This window comes from Amborella trichopoda, chromosome 3, assembly GCF_054954075.1.
Source record: "Amborella trichopoda isolate Santa Cruz 75 chromosome 3, AtrichopodaSantaCruz75HAP2 v2.0, whole genome shotgun sequence".
Taxonomy (NCBI): Eukaryota; Viridiplantae; Streptophyta; class Magnoliopsida; order Amborellales; family Amborellaceae; genus Amborella; species Amborella trichopoda.
Genome location: NC_142338.1, coordinates 1,176,912 through 1,197,010, shown reverse-complemented (window position 1 = coordinate 1,197,010; position 20,099 = coordinate 1,176,912). Strand labels below are relative to the sequence as shown.

The 20,099-nt window shown below is 33.7% G+C and overlaps 1 protein-coding gene across 1 annotated transcript; it reads right to left on the bottom strand.

The window, feature by feature from the left end:
- Window positions 1-7,794: 7,794 nt before the first annotated feature.
- LOC18439673 (NAC domain-containing protein 16) lies at window positions 7,795-13,326 on the bottom strand. Its single transcript, XM_006849831.4, has 5 exons — window positions 12,739-13,326; window positions 11,329-11,606; window positions 10,830-11,192; window positions 9,002-9,626; window positions 7,795-8,476 (listed from the first exon to the last, which is right to left on the bottom strand). Exons 1-5 carry the CDS (start codon window positions 12,893-12,895, stop codon window positions 8,058-8,060), a joined length of 1,842 nt encoding a protein of 613 aa, XP_006849894.1. The 5' UTR covers window positions 12,896-13,326; the 3' UTR covers window positions 7,795-8,057.
- Between the last annotated feature and the right edge of the window lie 6,773 nt (window positions 13,327-20,099).

Below are 20,099 nucleotides of genomic sequence, written 5' to 3'. Positions count from 1 at the left end.
TAATTTATATAATGAACTATCGAGCATATTTACATTAAACTATGGCTATTTATTTTCCCAAAAACCGATAAATTAGATATCATATTCGATAAAATTTCTACAATGGAATATGGGAATTATATACTTCCATAATTCTCCTACAATATAGGAATTATATATTCCTCTTTATCATTCTCCTACAATATAGGAATTATATATTCCTCTTTATCTTGATGGACTGATCAAATGTACCCAATCACAATGCCATACTGTTTTGTTTTAAAGTTTTTTCTGCAAAATATTTTGACATCAAATTTTGAGCGGCCACTCCAACTATATATATAATATTCAATAAAATAAAATAACCAAAATTACCCAATGTAAAGATGTTTTTATTTTTTAATTTGTAAATACCTTTTTGTTTTTTAGGGCATTGAAGAGTCCCCAAAATTTCCAACGTCTCTTTTTTATTTTATTTCTTCTTAAAGGCCTTGGTTTGGAATGCTTTTTTTTTTTTTTTTGGTCTTTTGTTTTTTTAAAGTTTATACAAGGTTGATAATGATAGAATTAAAGTGCATTGTAAAACTATTTTGATGTTGAAAAACCATCTAATTCATTATCTCGATATGGAAAGAAAAAGATTTCAAGTCCCTTAGTTCCTAAAATTGATCAGTATCTCTTTTATTATTTTTTCAAAATACCTTTCCAAATCGCCTTGTTTCTATGTTAATTTTCCTTTATTATAATATCATTAAATTAATTGATGAATAAATCAAGTCTATTCTCTGGTTTTCATTTTGGTATTGTGGTGGTTTTGGGGGTCCAAAATAGAGAAGGGGAAGGGTGTATTGGTAATTTTCTGTCTTTTTTAGTTTTTTATTGTTCTAAGCTCCCTATGATTTAGAAGACTGATGAAATCCAAGGAAGCGCTTTAAAAGTGAAACATGAAGATATTAAAATTGAGATTTTTGCATATTTACAAATTGGGAAGAATGAATGGCATTTTTCAACTTTTCTTCATATTTTTTCTTTTTAATGTATTTAAAATTTTATTTTAGCAAGTCTAGGGTTCTTAGATCATCCCTTCTTTTATGGATTATTTTAGGTTATTATTGGTCAACATATTTTATATTTTCATGAGTTATTCATAAAGATAAGAATGAACCAAGCAATTGGAAGTCGTCAAGATAAGAAGTAACCAAATCCAATTGCTTAGTCATCAAGTTTGTTATCATTAAGTTTGTTATTGGTGATAAAGACTTTTACGATTTACTTAGATTTACTTTTATCTCTAACATTCATTGGGATTGTTCTATATATATTACTTTTATCTTCAATATTCATTGTGATTGTTCTATATATATATATATATAGATGCATGTGTAATTTTATTTTGTGTAATCTTTATCCAAATAGTGAAGAGGTAGTTATTGGGCTTTCGATCTATGTACGTACCGTGCAGAAAACCTCCAGCCTCAAGTGCTGTGACGCGCAAAGAGACTCCAGCCTCAAGTGCTGTGACGCGCAAAGAGGCATAAAAGAAAACCTGTGAGGCCAGAAATCTGTGAGACGAGAGACTAGAAAACCTCCGACCCGTGCAAAAGAAAGCCTCCCTCCGGCCATAAAAGAAAACCTGTGAGGCCACCTGTGGGACTAGAGACTAGAAAACCTCCGACCCTTGCAAAAGAAAGCCTCCCTCCGGCCAACCTGTGAGACTAGAGACTAGAAAACCTCCGACCCGTGCAAAAGAAAACCTCCCTCCGGCCTAAGTGCTGTGCAGAAGAAAACCTCCGGCGCACAAGAAAACCAACCTCCGACGCACAGCTCCTCCGCAAAAGCAGAGAGCCGAGCAAAAAACATTTCAATTCTAATTTCAGTTTGGCCATCAAGCCGAGCAAAAAAATATTTTAGTTCTAATTTCAGTTTGGCCCGCTCGAAAGACAATTCAATTGTAATTTCAGTTTGGCCATCGAGCCGAGCATAAAAACATTTATGTTCTAATTTCAGTTTGGCCTGCTCAAAAGAGCATAGCAACCGCGCAGAGTTCTTTTGCGTGCAAGAAAACCTCCGGCCCTAGTGCGCCGTAAAAGCGGCTTGAAAGAGCTGAGGAAAAAAACATCTAATTTCAGAGCTAAAAAGCATCTAATTTCAGTTCAGTTTGGCCCGCTCTAAAGAGCCAAGCAAAAAAACATTTCAGTTCTAATTTCAGTTTCGTTCTTTCGAGTGGGCAAGTTGGGCATTTTGTTTTCTTTACTTCCAAAAAAGAAAACCTCCCAGAAAAAAAAAAAAACCTTCCACTTCCAATTTCATCTAGTTCCAATTTCTCTTTGGCAAGAGTGAGCCTAACTTGAGAGGAATAGACCAAGCAATTGAGGGTCTTAGACCAAGCAATTGAGGGTCTTAGTTCCAATTTCAGCCTTAAAGATAAGAAGAGATCAGTTAAATTGCTTAGTCATATTCATCAAGTTTGTTATTGGTGATAAACCTCTTACGATTTATTTTTATACCCAAGATTCATTGTGATTGTTTTTCATATATATATATATATATATAATCTTTATCCAAATAGTGAAGATGCAGCTATTGGGCTTTACTTTTATTTCTAAGATTCATTGCGATTGTTTTCTATATATATATATATATATAGAAGCACATATTTATGTAATTTTTATCTAAATAATGAAGATGTAGCTATTGTGATTGTTTTTCATATATATATATATATAGAGGCACATATTTATGTAATATTTATCCAAATAGTGAAGATGTAGCTATTGGGCTTTGGATCTGTAAATCATCTGCAAGATTCATTGTGATTGTTTTCTATATATATATAGAGGCACATATTTGTGTAATCTTTATCCAAATAGTGAAGATGTAGTTATTGGGCTTTGGATATAAGAATCTTGTGTTATCTCTCTTCTTCTTTCTTTATTCCATTCTCATGTTTTCTCTTCTCTTTTTTTTTTTCATTCTCATATTTGCTCTCTCGAATCTTACCAGTTATCTCTCTCTTAATTTTCATGTTTCTATTTTATTATCTATATTTATCTATACTATACTAGATTATTAAATTAAATTTCATGTTTCTATTTTATTATTTATATTTATCTATACTATACTATATTATTAAAGTAGAATTAAGGGGTAGACATGTCTTGTAAGAATAAGAAGGGACTTTATATCTAAAGAGATTATACGGTATTGGTGCTTTTCAAATAGAAAATAAAAGACCCTATTAAGAAAAGTTACTAAAAAAATAACATAAACTCTTAAATTTAATAGGAAGAGAGAGATATGGTATGGGATAAGGCTCTTATGATGACAACGGAAGATATATATGGTATAGAGAGAGGACATGAGAGAGAGGGAATTTTCTTTTTTTAAAATCTCATAAAATCTGGGAAACGAGAAAATTGAGGAGATATCTCAGAAAAGAGATTCGAGAGATAATTGGAGACATATTCTAATTTGAATTGGTATAGATCTAGTCTCTCTTTATAAATATCTGTCAAGGTTATATAATTTAAATTTAGGATACGTATTGGTACTTTCTATTTTGGTACAATGTGGTAATTTGAATTACCATATATCCATTTTCGAACTTAATGGAAAGAGATTTATCAAATTAAGAAAGATATGAGAGAGACAAGAATTAGCAACGTATCTCTCTCACACACAATCATGATGTTCCATATATTGTAGAGCATGATTTTGTTTTATGCATGTTTCGAATGTATATTATTCATATACTGTAGAGCATGATTTTGTTTTATGCATATTTCGAATGTATATTATTCTTTTGATGGAGGGACTCATGACACACTCACCAAATCATATCATTTGAAGTTTTTCTTGCCTCTCTTACTATTTTTAATGATGTGATCTCTCTTTCTTGTGATTAATAAAAATTTTGGACGTCTTTCAAAAAAAAAAAATAATAACAATAATAATATCATTTGAAGTTTTTTTTTTTTCTTCTTTTTGAATGTTAAAGGTAAATCATATTATTTAAATTTATTCAAAACTAAAAGATATTATTCTTCTATGGGAGTATAGTGTCCATTTACTCCATCATGTAAAACCTTACTTAGAACTAATTTTAGAACCCTTCAGCTTATAGATTAACCTCAATCAAAATAATTTCCTAAATGACCTCTCTATGCACTTGAAAAATGATGTATTGAGATCGAATAGGAAACGTGCAATTTTCAAATGGTGAGATCTAAATATTGGAAAACTCAAATTTCAAAATGTTTCTTTTGAAATCAATGGTATAAGTAAACAAAAATGGTAACTAGGAATCCCAAAATAGATGGAGATTTAGGAGCATAAATCCAACTTGATAGTTGATATACCCAAGAACCAGGACCCAAAAAGCTTTAAATCGATTTTGACGAAATGAAATATTTGTAAAATGAGTGGTGAACTCGTGTGACCAAAGGAACCCTGTGCACTAGCAGGGTCGGGCCAAGTGAAATTTATTTATTTTTAGAACTAAAATAAACATGGCCCGATTCACCTTAGAACCTACCAGTTCATTTTTGACAGTAATGTCCGGTCACTAACAAATTGGCGGCTTTATCTGGAACGGTTCCTCTTATTTTCAATCCGGAACGAGGCGATTTTGATCTGAATTGATGATTTTTAAAACTTGGTTAATGCATTAGCCAACACGTATAGCAGCATGCTCTGGTATTGTACAACAACTCCCTTAGGAAAAAGAGTAACTTCCCTCGGACAAAAGAGGAGTAACTTTCCTCGGACAAAAGAATTTTTTTTTATCCAAAAATTTGAAATCTAAATATTACAAAATAGTTATTTTCAAGAGAAAAAAAAAAAGGTTTTATAGTTCTTGAACACATAGATCTTGACTTCCAAAAGTTGGTCGGTTCTTATTCAATGTTTGGATGTTGAATTTTTGAGGCACATAGAAAGTCGTACTTATTAACACTAAAAAGGATTTAATCATGTAAAAAACAATATTCTCGAGTCTATTTGGAATGGTTCCAAGTCAAGCATTATCAAATTATTATCAAATTACTCTATTAATCTACGAAAGTTCAAAGTAATTTATGCCAAGATTGCACAGTATTCATGTTCGCGTTGTGTACAGAAGACAAAAATGTTATACTGGAACTGCATTGGCCCAAACAATCTTTAGGGGAATGGATGTGTGAGAGACCCTGATTGGTTTACTTAATCGAGAAGTATATAAAAAGGCCATTTATTTTTAGTACGAAGAGATGGCAGTTATTTTTATTTGTCAGATTTCAAATCTAGTGGTTGTAAGAGTATTATTGAGTAGATTGACGGTTAAAAAAAAAAAAAATTTGAACTTCGTGACACATCTCAAGCCATCCAATCTAACATCTAATGGTTAGGAGTAATTACGAACTTTTAATAACAAAGATAGATGGTCTCATGTATCAATCCTATAATTAATTCACGTGTATATACCCTAAACCGTCATTTGAAATTTCTCAAACCTTCAATATTATTACATATGTATCTAATTTGTCCTTGAATTTTTTAAAAGACAATATTGCCCCTGCTTTAGATGTTAAGAATCTGAACTTTAACATCCATATAAACCATGCCAGCAATGAGGCCGAAGAATATTTTGAAATTTGAAAATTCAAAGTATTTTAATTGAACAAATATTTTGAAGAAATTCTCAAGGATTCTTTATCAAACTTAAATAATTCCAAAGTATTTGCTCCTCTAAAATACTTCAAATTTTCAAGTTTCAAAGTAATTGCTCAATTAAAATTCTTCAAAATTTAAAGCCAAAGTATTTTAGGCCTCCTTTTTTTTTCTTTAGTATATATATTTTATTTTAAGTGGTTCAGTGGGCAAATGGTTCCCTACGCGTTGTAGAAATAAAGCTCAAAGGTGTTACATTGTGGCGGCCCATCGTCTTGACTATCTAACCTTGATATAAATATTGAACTTCACATTCTCACATTGCACAATAGGGGCAACATCGTCATTTTAAAAACATACAAAAAATTGGGTCAAAACATAATAACTTAAAAACAAAAAAAGTTTATATAAGATTGCAACCTTAAAATGTAGGATTATAGATGCACCTAAAAAATTCATAGAAAAAAGTTGTTTTAATGTTAAAAAGCCCTCTAATTGATCATCTTGACATCGATATGTATGAATATATATATATATAAAAAGTCTTTAAGTTCTAGAAATAGTACATCTTGGAGTACATCATATACACCGTTCATTTCAAGATTTTCATATATTTATAGATCTAATTGATTTTAACCATTTTTGGCGTTTAAAAAGATTTTGAGATAATTTTAAAACTTCTTTACACCAAAATTACATCTTATAATAAAAATTGGAGGTGTGGATGGTTTAAAGTTGCAACCTTAAAGAAACCACAACCCTTAAAAATTGGAGACCTTTTAGAGAAGGGAAAAGTTTTTATATAGCCTACCTCAAAAATTTAAATAGAAGAGGTTGTTTTGATGTCTAACTATCATCAAATTGATCATCTCGCCATCAAGATGCATGGACATAAGAAAAAACTAGATTTCAAGTTTTGGCAATAGTGTATTTTGTAACGCATTTTTGGGCCGTCAATTTTCAAGATTTTCACGTTTTTATAGATCTATCGATCCACACTATTTTTGAAGCTTTAAACTTCATAAATAAAGATGAATATATATTTTGAGGCTATCACAAAGATTTTCAATATTGAAACCACATTTCTCAACACTACTTGAAAGTCGGCTCTAATTTGATTATTTAGAGCCTAGGCTCTATAAAAACCGCACCCTATAAATGATGGGACTTTAAGAGGAGTATGCCTAAGTTACACCTGTTTTGGTTACAAATGTGGAACAAAGGCAAGCTTTCTATGCTGCCCCTACAGCACAAAACTTATGCCTAAATTATACTTGTTTTGGTTATATATGTGGTAACTAAAACAAAGGCAAGCTTTTTATGCTTCGTCTATAGCATAAAACTTATATACTTTCCCTTATCCAACCGTCCATTCTGAATGAAAAGTTAAGATTGTCTCAATCAGAATGTCACCTCTCTACACTATTTTATTTTTAATATTTTTTTTTATAAACCATTTTGACACTAACACTATTTTATTTTTAATATTTTTTCTATAAACCATTTTTACACTAAATTTAGGACCTCCAACCCTCTATTAAACTTGCACTAACAAAACATATAAAAAAAACTATTTCCAATAAAATAAAATAACCAGAATACCCTTAAAAGTTTCAAGAGGTATTTTGATCATTACATTTTATCCAAAAATTATATTTAATATTTTTTATAAATGCACCTTAATGATAAAATGACAACATTAAATTTTATATTCATATAATTTGCATAAAAAAAATTAAAAATAAACTACTTTAAAACATCGGATCTAAAATCAAACGGTGAGTAGCTTTCTTGATCAAAATTGAGCGGCTTGATGAAAAGAAAACCATAGTTCTTCTAAGCTATAGGGAAAGTATAGAAACCCTTCCCCTTGAAACAATAGCCTGCGAATTACTAATAAGTCCGGAGGCTGACTTTGATCAACATTGGGCACACAACAGGGTTTTAAAAATTGTTCATCCGACACTGAATCAAATCATAATCAACAGAAGCTAATTTCAGTTCTAGGACCACAGAATTCCCCGATTACCTAATTTCTTATTTTTAAATTTTTCATTACATATTGACTTCGGGCTCAAAATCGCCGACTTCGATAGGATCACAATCAAACGTGCATGTCAGCACCCAATTCCACCTTGTGAAACACTGAGAGAGAGAGAGAGAGAGAGATTTGTCAAAGCAACCTCAAATACAAGCGTGCGATTATATTATCATATCAATGAATTCCAATAATCATCTACAATCTATACAAAATTACACATTGGGTGCTTGAAGGGCCCTTTCAATTTTGACTACCATGATAAGCTATACTTAATATAAACACATTACCATGTTTTGCTATTTAAACCAACATATTTATATATATAATTATATATGCATATACTATATTTGATCTCACCTAGACCTATCAAAATAAAGTTAATACACAATCCCTAATGTCTCAGGAATCGATCAAAGAGCACCTTCAAGAACTTCACAAAGACAGCAATCAGTAACACCCAGAGAGCAGCCCACATGGCCCCCAATGAGAAGACAAACACCAGACCCCCACTTGCTCTCTCCTCTCTCCTCCTCCCTCCCAAAGCTCGGCCACCACACTCGCTGCATTTGCTCGAAGAGGAGCAAGAAGCATGCTGTGAAGGGGTTGAAGCCCTTCCTCCAAAGCTCGACATGCGCTTTATGGCCTTCTCTATCAATGGGTGCTCAGCTGCCGATGCATTTAAAGCCGGCACTGATTCTAACATGTTTGAAACCCTTGACATGATCCAAGAAGATGACCCTCCTCCACCCCCTTGCACCACCACCATACCACCACTTGGATTGATAGAAGAGCCACTATTATACACAATGCCTATATATACAACCATAAATGAATTAAAAGAGTGAGAATAAGTCGCTGGAGAGGTATGTAGTTACTGTTAAGATCCAAGAAAGATAGAGACACAAGAAAGTAAATATATGTTATTGTTGGGGTCTTGCGAAGATACAAACGTGACTTTTGCCTGATGCCTGAGTCCATGAAAACATTAATCATCCCACATCGTACTGCATCTGCTAAGACACATACGAAGGGCCAAAATGACTGATTTTGCACACTGAAAGCAGTCATCATGGCCCATCTTAAAAGCCTCCAAGATGCCATATTGATAATTTTTGTATATTCAGAAGCACGCATACGGGTTTTTGTTGTTGGATACCAGATTAGTTTTCACGCAACCAACTGCCGCAATAATACTTATGGCACCACAAATTACATTCACATTTCCCTTTGGCGTGCACATAAAAAGTTACAATTTTTCATCAAACAGAAAGTTGTGCACTCTTATAGACAAGGAAAGAACAGGAACTAGTCACCACCCTGAGAATCTGAGCTTACCTGAAGAAGGCGGATCCATGACCATTTGTTGGCTAAGCTCGGTGGATGCAAACACGCTCAATCTACTACTATCCAGAACTTGATGCTGCTCTAGCTCCCCATCCCATAAGTCACATCCCAAGTTAGTGGCAGGCTCTCTATACTCATTTACAAAGGAAGATGGTGGGTAGAAATCCAACTGGTTCTCCAAATTAGAGCCATTAAATTGGACATTTTGTGGGTCGATTTGGTTAACAAGTGGTGTCGTCCAATGAGAGTTGTCTGGATTACCTACTTCATGCAATAACAAAGATGGGTCGAAATAAAGATCAAGATCATTTAATCCATCCAACGGAGGATATGGGTTTTCTGTGATGTTGAATTGTTGGACTGGGATGCTGGGCTCTGGATACTCTGGATCAATTAGATCTCTAATTTCCAAGAAATCTTCATCATGTATTTGGATGTCTGGTTCAAAGCCTTGGACTTCGGTCGCCACTGGATATTGGGAAGGTTGACAGGGCCCTGGAACCGAATGCTCGCTCTGAAAGCTTGTCTCGGTTCCATCCCGTAAGTCACACAGGAGCCAATCTTCGTTGCCAGATGGATCCACTACATGACCATGGCTTTCATCTTCACCAACAACCTGAACATAGGGGGAGAAAGAGAGTGAGATATTCTGTTTAGTGTGTGTGTGTGAGATAGAGAGAGAGAGAGAAGGGAGGGGGAAAGAGATGCATCAAGTTCTCAAATAAAACTCACGTGATCTATTAATGCAATTTCAGGAATCTCAATGCAACGAATATGGGAAGACACCGTATAAAAGAAATGATATATCCCAAGATCAGATATTTTATGTAATCCTAAATGAAATGAGAAAGTGCCATGCTTGGGAATTGAAGTTTAAGATAAGAACATAGCGAATAAAATTCCAAACTTAACATTTAGTAGGGGATATCTAGACACCTTGCTTCTGTAAATAATGAAGAGAACTGATTCTATAACCAAACCACCTCTTTGTTTTTTGGGCTACATAATTCTATACCCAGACAATGCAATAGAAAGAATGAAGAACCATCCAGTAAAATCATTCTTTAACTAGGTCAAGCATGCATAAGGCATAAATGAAGAGCCAACCAAACATGATAGACCCCAAGGACAAAGCATTAAGAACCCAAGTCCTATACCTTGTGGAGTTTGAACAATGACCATCAAACTGAAATACGAATCAAATCTGGGACAAGCACACCTGAAATTATAAGCATATAAGATCCACACTAAAAAAGGGATTTCATGTAAAGGACTAAAGGGTATTAGATACTCATGCAAACAGGGAGGTTTCCATGTGCCATATTATAGGCCTGCATAAAGATTTGTATCTTTACTCTTCTTTGTGATTCTAAAGTTGTCTGTATTGTATTTATAAACTATAAAATAAAGCTACATAATACTCTTTATGATCATTTTTTAACAAACTATTTGCTGAGAAAGCAAGCTGGGTATATGTTATAGCATGAAGAATTTGTGATAAACAAACTGGAACAGATTCTTTTGCTTTCCTTTTTTTATGCAGTGATCACTTCTAATAAACACAGGTTACTCAATTATAGAGAAACTTCTTTTAACTTGTTCAACCAAATACAGTGATGTGCTTGTTTGATATATTGAATATGATGGAGAACAATACAGATATAAATGTATAACTACTGTTATTACTTAGCCATGAAGAGAATAAAAGATCATGTCCACATGATGTAGGTAGCATGCTCATAGCAGTCTCAATGCAACAGGATTTGCACAATTGCTTCCCTACAAATATGCTTTAATAAATAAAATAAAGCCTGGATACCTTGGATCCATTAGCATGATCTTGCAAATATTGTTTATCCTCTTCATCGTCACCTAAAATGCACCTCAAGATATGATCCAAATCTTTAGCCCCCTGGTCTGGGTCTGAAGGAGGCTCCACAGGTGTCGTTTGATCTGGGACATGGCACAATAAGTTTTCAAAAGAATCACTGCTACCTCTAACTGTGACCTCAGGCGTGATCTGCTCTTTAAGACATGCACCAGCACCATCCATAAGACCTTCCAGCCTCTCATCATTTGCTTCTTCGGACCACTCCTCCTCCTTGAAGGGGGCACCATACTGCTCCCCATTTTTGGGACCAGGTCCACTCTTTCTGTATACTTTGCACAGCGCATATGAATCCTGCAAGCAATGTAATCAGTATTCAGTGAAAAGGAAAGCATAAAAGAAACATGGGCAGCATAAAAGCAGAGTAACTTTGTTTTCCTCATTTGGTTTAATGAATCTTGGAGGAAAAAAGACCGATTCCTTGACATACCTGTGCAATGTTATCCTTCTTAAGCTCATCATCTTCTAACCTATACTCATGCATCACCCAATCAGTACGCTCCCCTCTTGGCGCTCTGCCCATGTGATATATCAATGTTTTCTTAATGCCCACAGTGTGGGAGTTTGAACAAATACACCGATCCTTTCCTGTTGCTTTCCAATACCCAGCTTGAGTAGCCCTATTTATTCGAACTCCTTTTGGGTATTTCCTATCTTTTGGACTGAAGAAATACCACTCTCTATCTCTGCTCTGTAACAGAGATTTATCTGTTACACAAATTAAGACAATCAAATCAGAACTCTAATACAATACCATACTAAATAAGCTAATTAAAAAGCAGGATCAATAACACCACATGTGCTGGTAAATAGTTTCATTGTCCAACTAACGTCAGCGACGGGGTTAAACATACATATCTCTCACCAAATGAATGCATCGAAATCATCAGTTTCATATAGAAAAACAGTCAAATACTTACAATACGTATGCTGCGGTATATATATATTTTTTTGGATACCAGTAAGCTGAGGTATATAATATCCATAAGCAATTAATGTAACAACGCCAAAAAAAATTTACAAGTACTTAAACAGTGATTCATCGACAAAATAGTAGATGTAAAGGGTTGAGACAGGCGAAGTATGAAGCCCATGCATTGCTACAAAAATATAAAACTCATTTTAGAAAAGAGAAAAGGACAGAAGAGTTTATTTTTAGTGAAGAGAAGCATGATGATCATCAATATCACGGGCAATATCATGCAAAGAATCAATAATATGAATGTCTACAAAGAAATGACCACTTTTCCCGTACAAAATTCAACTATAAAAGGATCTAAGGATCAAAAGTAGTGGAGAGAAGAAAAATTAGAAAATGTAAGCACTAGGTTCAATCCACATACAGATGAATTATGAAACTGCAAGGCGATCATCAATATCATGACTCAATTGACCAAAATATGGAGAATGTATCGGATCTAGAAGAAGCAAACAATTTCCCTCTTATCAACAAATGCATAAAACCCAGTAATATCAGCAGGTCAAATAGTTAAAGAGGCCAACAAATAATTTAATTAAATGAGACCAAAGAGCGCCCCACAAATAAGTTACCAACAAAATGAATGATAAAAATATATGAACACAAAATTAAACAGCTTTCACAGAAAATGAAACCATTAAAAAAGAGTACAAAATACCAATAATTCAGATAATATATACTGAATAACGAGTTCACCAACAAAAAAGGCAGCATGACGATAAAGAAATAACAAAGCTACGAGCCTAAGATCGGAGCTGATAATATCCAGCTTAAATAGGAATTAGGAATAAATAGAGATAAAATTTACACAAACGGAACAGCTAAAATTAAAGGGTTGAAAAGGAGTGGATTTTTTCATACCAGGAAGATCCCATGGCTCGCATTTATAGATATCAATATCTGCAATGACATCAAGCGGAACAGGGCGACCGCAGATTCTCCTTTTCAGATAGAAAAGGACGAGCTCCTCATCTGTGGGGTGGAATCGAAAACCAGGTGGCAAAGAAACAGGACCCATCTCGAACTGATCAAAAATTCCCCCAATTTGAAGAATGAATCACGGACTAGAATAAACCCTAAACCCCAAAAAGCCACAAATCTCTAAGCGGGATGAGAAGAATTATACCCAAAAAGGAACCCCCAAAAACCAATCAAATTGAGGAGTAATAAGCCCCAAAAATGGACCCTCAAAAGTGAATTACAGTGAACTTCACCGTTCAGGGAATCGACCTGAAAAAGGAATCGAGAAAATTTCACGAAAGTGGCGATTAAAAGAAAAAGGAACGGGGAGGGTTCGATCGATTCCAAGACAGATTGAATAGTCGCCGGAATTGAGCCTCATATGCCGGAGATATCAGCAATAACAAAGAACGATCAAAGATCGGAAAACGTAGAGAGAGAAGGAGCCGCACCCCACTCTCACCTCCGCGTAAAATCACAAATGATAGCAGAAACGCGTCGGGTTGTCCTTAGGTCTATAAAGCAAGTTAGAGAGAGAGAAGAGAGAGAGAGAACTTCTGTGTTTCTCTCTCTAGACCAAAAGAGACCTTCCGTGTTTCTCTCTCTAGAGTCTAGACTAGAATCAAAATCAAAGGGTATCGTCTAGAGAGAGAGAGGTTTCTCTCTCTAATCTCTAAGTTGACTTAACCATGGTTAGCTTGGCGTTACCACTAACTATCACGCGCTGAAATTTCAGTCATTGCTTTTCGGCATTCGGAGTGAAAATTTCGCCCATGGAAATCGCTCGCAACCTCACTCTAACAATTAAAAATGTGTATAAGGTAGTCCTGAGGGATCAAACTCACAAGCAGATTAGCCATATTAGAGGTTTTCTTTTTGGCCAAGTGATCCGCTTAATAGTGTTTAAAAAAAAAAGAAAAAAGAAACAGAAAGAAAAAGAAAAAAAAGAGAGTTTATATAAGGTTGCAACGTTAAAATGTAGAAATCAGGGTATTGTTTTGATGTTGGAAAATTTTCATGTATGAACATGAAAATTTAAGAATATTTTTACACTAAAAAAAAAGGACATTTTTTGTGAGCTGATACAGATGAGATATTTGAAGTTCTTTAAGAATATTTTTGTACTAACAAATACAGGATATTTTTTTTTTGTGAGCAGATGCACGAGCGTATGATTTCCAAAATTAATTCACTATTTTTGTCTTTGAAAAACAAATGTCATTGGCTGTAAAATCTGATTTTTTGTCATGTTTTGGAAAGAAAAATATGTGGGTTTTGTAAGGCATTGAAGAACACGAAAGAGTGACTAGGACACCCTTATTATGTTCATGTCAAGGTTTAAAAAATCGGTGACCCAATTCCGAATTAGGCGATCCGGATCGAAAATCATTCAAGATCTTTTAGATTAGGCCAAAACTAGGATTCAAGCCGTTTGAAATAGTAGAATCTCCGATTTTTTTCGGGAACTACCGATTTCGACGATTCTTCACTGAGTCTGACCAATTCTTCACCATGTCAAGCGAAAAAAAAACGATGAACAGTTTTTACTCGAATTATTTTTTTAAAAAAATTGAAATAAAAATTATTGATTCTGCCGATTCTTCTAATCCGATCCACCGTTTCCTCCGATCCGACATAAGTATGGGTGTGACCAATTCGAGTTGCCTATCCTCTTTTTAAAACCTTGATTCATAGAATAAAAAAAAAAAAAAATTTATCTCCAACATTACACTTTACATGCTCGCATTACCGTGGAGGTGCTTTTAACTCGATAAGCACATGTCACTTTCCCTATTTAAAGAAGAATGTAATTTTGATGATGTGAAATCTTGATGTTCCAGGACATTGGAAAGTATTAAAAAGCATTTGAATGTTTGTTTTCAAGCATCCCAACGATAAATATGCCGTGTTAACCTCAATGCACTTTGATTATTATCAATTGAAGTAGATATCTTCTCGAGATATTACATTTAGAGTGTCTAAAAACAAGAAAATTTATTGTTGTCCAGAGTTGCTCACCACTTATTTGTCCTACTCATTGCCCGTTCCCAAACACTTTCTGCATTTTGGGAATTGGGTTGGGGTTAGTAACACCCCTACACCCTAATCACCACATTGCGATTTTTATTTTTACTGACACCGCCCTACTAATATCTTTTAAAAACTAACTCTTAAACCATATAAAAAAATAAGGAGGGGTTTATTTTCTCCATTTTTTGAATTAAAACCAAACAAAGGTATTATCAATTTTTGGATAGTCAATTATAAGTGTTTAAAACTCAAAACTCAATTTTATTATTTTGTTTTTGGAAATGTCACCCGAGATAAAAGTTAACTCCAAAAATTTCATGCTGAATCAAAGTTCATTTTCCTTTGTATTGCTTTACATTCAATTAGTCCTGAACTTTGTTGTTAAAAGAACAGTAGTTAGTAATTGATAAGTATAGTTGAGTTAAGTCATATGGAGAAAGAAAGAGATAGGACTCTCTTTCATATGACTAATCCAAAGTTTAGGCAACTGAGGGAGTAATGGTAAATAATAAATTTGGAACCTTCACAACATCTTCCCACTGGTCTCAGTCCGCAATTGGGCGCCTTTATTCTGAGATCATATCACCCTTTTGTAAAATAATAAAAAAAAACAAAAAAATGCCTACTATTGATTTATTTATTTCCCTACTTTTTATTCGTTGAAAAAGTCAAAACAAGGTCGCGACCTCACGTTAGAAGTAACTTCCATACCTCAAAAATCCATTGGAAAATAGGTTTTCAAAATTTCAAAATTTTCCAATTGATCATCCCGACTTTAAGATGGGTCGATAAAAAATAAAATAAAATAAATTCAAATATTAAAAATAATATATTTTGTAACAAATTATCTAGACTATATTTTCAAGATTTTTAAATATTTATAAATTTGCTTAATCTTCAATATTTTTTAAATTTTAAAATTTAAGAATGAGATTGACCATAAATTTTTCGCCATACTAAAATTTTCAACACCGGAACTACATCTTTCGAAAAAAAAATAATTAAGAATTACTTCTGTGTCTTGTTTATACGTTTAGGTTGAGGCCTACACAAACCTAACCCTTCATCCATTCAACATCTCATCAAACAGACAAAAAAAAATTGAGGAAGTAGGGTGGAACCGGTTGACCGTACGATTTCTACTGGATGAACCGGTCAGTGGTATACGTGGGAGAATCGGATTGGGTGAGTAGCATGAGCAGGTGAGATCTCCTGTTCACCTTCCCCATTTGACTGTGATTCCTTATTCTCTAATTAAGTGAGAGAGAGAGTTTGAAACTGGAAAAAGAAATTGGATCAAATGGGTCCATCATTTTAGTTTTTTAGGGTTTTGGGTGATTTAAAATTTGGGAGTTTCAAAATAGGGTAAAATGAAGTATAAAACTTCAAAAGTTTGGGGCCTTACCATTTAAAATGTCAAAAAATATTGACCACTCTTTATTAATACCCAAACTTATTTGGGTTTTGTTTGTAATTTTTCTATTTTTGGCTTAATTTGGAAGTGAAATAATTTTTTATTCAGTTTGAAAATTAGAATGCGAATACCCATAAAGTCAGGTGCGCAATGTGCACTATGCACCTTAGGGATCGCACTTTAGCGAAGAATAGCCGAAGAAAGGAGACCCTACTGCAATCTTACTTTTTAACTTCTGTGCTCCTCTAGGTGCATACTGTAAACGGTTACCTTAGGCATTAATCTTTGGGTGCAGTTTGTATAGAGCCGAGGCTCTAAACAATCAAATTAGAGCCCACCTTCGAATAGTGTCAAGAAATGTGGTTTCAATACTGAAAATCTTTGTTATAGCCTTAAAATATATTTTCATCTTCAATTATAAAAGTTAAAGCTTCAAAAATAGTTTAGATAAACTAGATCTATGAAAGTTTGAAAATTTTGAAAATTGACGGTTCAAAAATGCGTTCCAAGATGCACTATTTTCAAAACTTGAAATCTATCTTTTTCTCATGTCCATCATGCATTCTGATGTCAAGATGGTCAATCTGAAAATATTTAGGCACCAAAATAACCTCTTCTAGTGAAGATTTTGTGGTGAGTTCTAATATGATTGTTTAGAGCCTCGGCTCTATATAAACTTTTTTTTTTTTAAGTTTTTTGAAGTTTTCAGTATCCACTGTATTTTTATTAAGGAAGAAGTTCATATAAGGTTGCAATCTTTTTTTGTAGAAATAAGTCGTATTAATATGTACTATCTATTTTATTTAAACGATATAAATTTGATGTTATCTTGAAAGATGTGTTATTTTCTGACCTTGTTTTAAAAAATCACAAGTCGGCAATATCCAATTAAAATAGATGGTGTAGAACATTACAATCTTTCCACTTTATATATAATGCATCATTTTTTTAAAACGAAAAAGTCTGAATAAGGAACTTTAGTAGTAAGGTGCATCTCAAAAACCCAAAAAAAAAAAAAAACAAGAAGTTTTGATGCTGGAAAACCTTTCAATTAATTATTTCAATCTCGAGATGTCTGGATATATCATCATCATCATCATCATCATTTTCCCAATTTAGAAGAAAGATTTTAAGTCATGAAATAATACATCTTATAACATATTATTCGGACCACCCTATGTTCAAGATATTCACTGTTTATAGCACCATTCTGTCTACATTATTGTCAAAGCTTCAAATTTCATAATAGGGATGAAAATAGAATTTCAGGACATCACAGGGTTTTCAGTGTTTGTACTAACATCTTTTAGGCATAGTTTGGACTTTGGAGGCATGCGCTACCTTGATCGTTTAAGGTTGCCATCTTATACAAATTGTACCTCTTTAAAAGATAGATTTTGAATGCAAACAAGCCATTTATATGAGCGGATTAAACTATTATATTGTACCTTTTTAAGGTGGAGTTATGTAATTTTAATATATTTGGAACTTAAAACTTCGAACTGTTCCATGCCTCTTATAGTGTTTTGCACTCTATTGCCTTGGATGTTAATATTTGATAAGGTAATGCAACGTATTGACCGGCTGTTGCTCAAAAGACCTTTGACAAACAAGTGTTATTCAACATGTTACGGGCTTTCTCTAGTAATATAGTGTTCATGCAATCGGCAACTTCATTAATGTTGTGGCATCTTCCGGGTGGTGTACGGCCAATTAATTCTTCTGTTGTTGCTATAATTCAGAAACTCCATTTAAATGTACTATCTGCCTTCATCAATCCTCAAACGCTATACCTTCATTTTGGTCTATCTTTCACCTTTAGGTTTTTTTTAATGTTGAATGCGTTAAATACACATTATTTCTTCTTTAATATGTAAATCCACACATCGTTTGATAAAAAATATATGAAGGAAATAAAGTAAAGAGATCTTCCTTTGAGACAACCAACGCAGAGCCCTATAAATTTGAATGAACATACTCAAGGATATCTTTTGTATTATATACTAACATATAAAACTTTATATGCATTGCTTGCCATAAACACATTGCTCATAAAAGTTAAACTTGCACTTCTTCAAGCCAAAGGTCATCAGATATTTGCTTATTTCTGCTAAACCTCGCTCACTCATGTGACCCACCCACATATGCCACAACAAAGTCAAGTCACAATTACCACTCTCAAATATAAAAATCACTACTCTATATGTGACAATACTACGGAGTAGCATATTTATTTGGTCAAATCTTCTTGCCTTTCAACACAACCAAGCATCCTTGAGAACTTTCAAGACTTTACATTCTCTAACAAATTTGCAGCCTTTGGAATCTAAGGCACATAAAGAGATAAGATTACTTTTCAGATCTAGAATGTGTTTTGCATCGGTCAATATTCTCAAACTCCATCCTACATCCTAATGTTAATTATCCCTACAATGGTGGTTTTATAAGTTGAGTCATTCCCCATCAAATTGAGCCACCATCAAGGCCCTTATATGTGGTGAGTCAATATCGATGATGGCACATATGATATAAATATCATGAGTCAAGAATCCATGGGTATTTAGATTAATCAACACTTGTCAAGACTAATAATACATTATACGTTCAACTTTTCAAGCTTTTATGAACAAGCTCCATAAGAGGATTTATTTTCCCTTTTTTTGAGCTTTTGAAAATCATTCTTGATGTGCTCATTTTTCTTAATTTGGATTTCAATCTAGACTTGCCTTGACTTTCAAACTCCTTTTTATTTCTATCAAGCAACCTCCCTCTAGCCACTGAATCTTCAGCATGTGCCAGAGCATCACATTGCCTCTTCTGCAAATCATTCGAGAGAAACCGTATCATCCATCTCTATGATAACTTTTTCACAGAGCAATATCATGATAAGATGCTCCTATAAATGAGAGAGCAGGGACTACAAGATCATCGCCTTAACCTCATCTTTCATCTTAACATTGATGCTCAATAATTGATAAATAATTTTATTACATTCAAGCGCTTATGAATATCTATGCCTTCATTCCGCTATAGGGACTATAGCCATGACTTCCAAAACAACTTATTTGTGAAGGTCCTTGTTGTATACAAGTTCTCAAGCTTTGACGAAAGGCTTCTTGTTGAATCTTCATTGATGATATCAAATAGCATTTCACTTGATAGGCACAATTGAATAGTGCTCATAGCGCTCAGATCAAAGTCTTCCCAGGATTAATTCGACATAGACTCTAGTTTCATCACATTAGCTTTAAACAATTTGTGTAAATCCTTGTTGCATTAGCAAATCTGAACATTGACATGACAAATTCCAAAATTGTTTCCATCATCGAATTTCTCCACCTCAAACCTCGCATTCAAGACTTTTACCGCCATCATGACAACCCGAAACCAAGCTCCAATACCACTTGTAGTCGCGGAAGCTCTAAAACTCTGTCACAAACAAACAACGAGCAAATAGAGCAATGCAAGAAATAATGGAAACAACGACAATATTTTATACGGTCCATCACAGATGTGACTATATCACTATATCCACATGCTAAATTGATCTATTATTTTTTATTGAGCAATGGAAAGAAAAGAGTACAAGCAAGCCATGGAAAGAAAATACTTCTATATGAAAAATTTATTAAACACTACAAGAGAGCAAATCCATAATTATTGAAACTACAATGCCAATTAAGTAAACAATTTATTTTATTTTCAATCCCCATTGAAACTACCGTGTGAAAACCCTTCTATATGGAATAGTGGCAATGCAAATTAAGGACTTCTATCAAATGCTACTTTGAATTTTCACAATTCTCAAGAATAAATA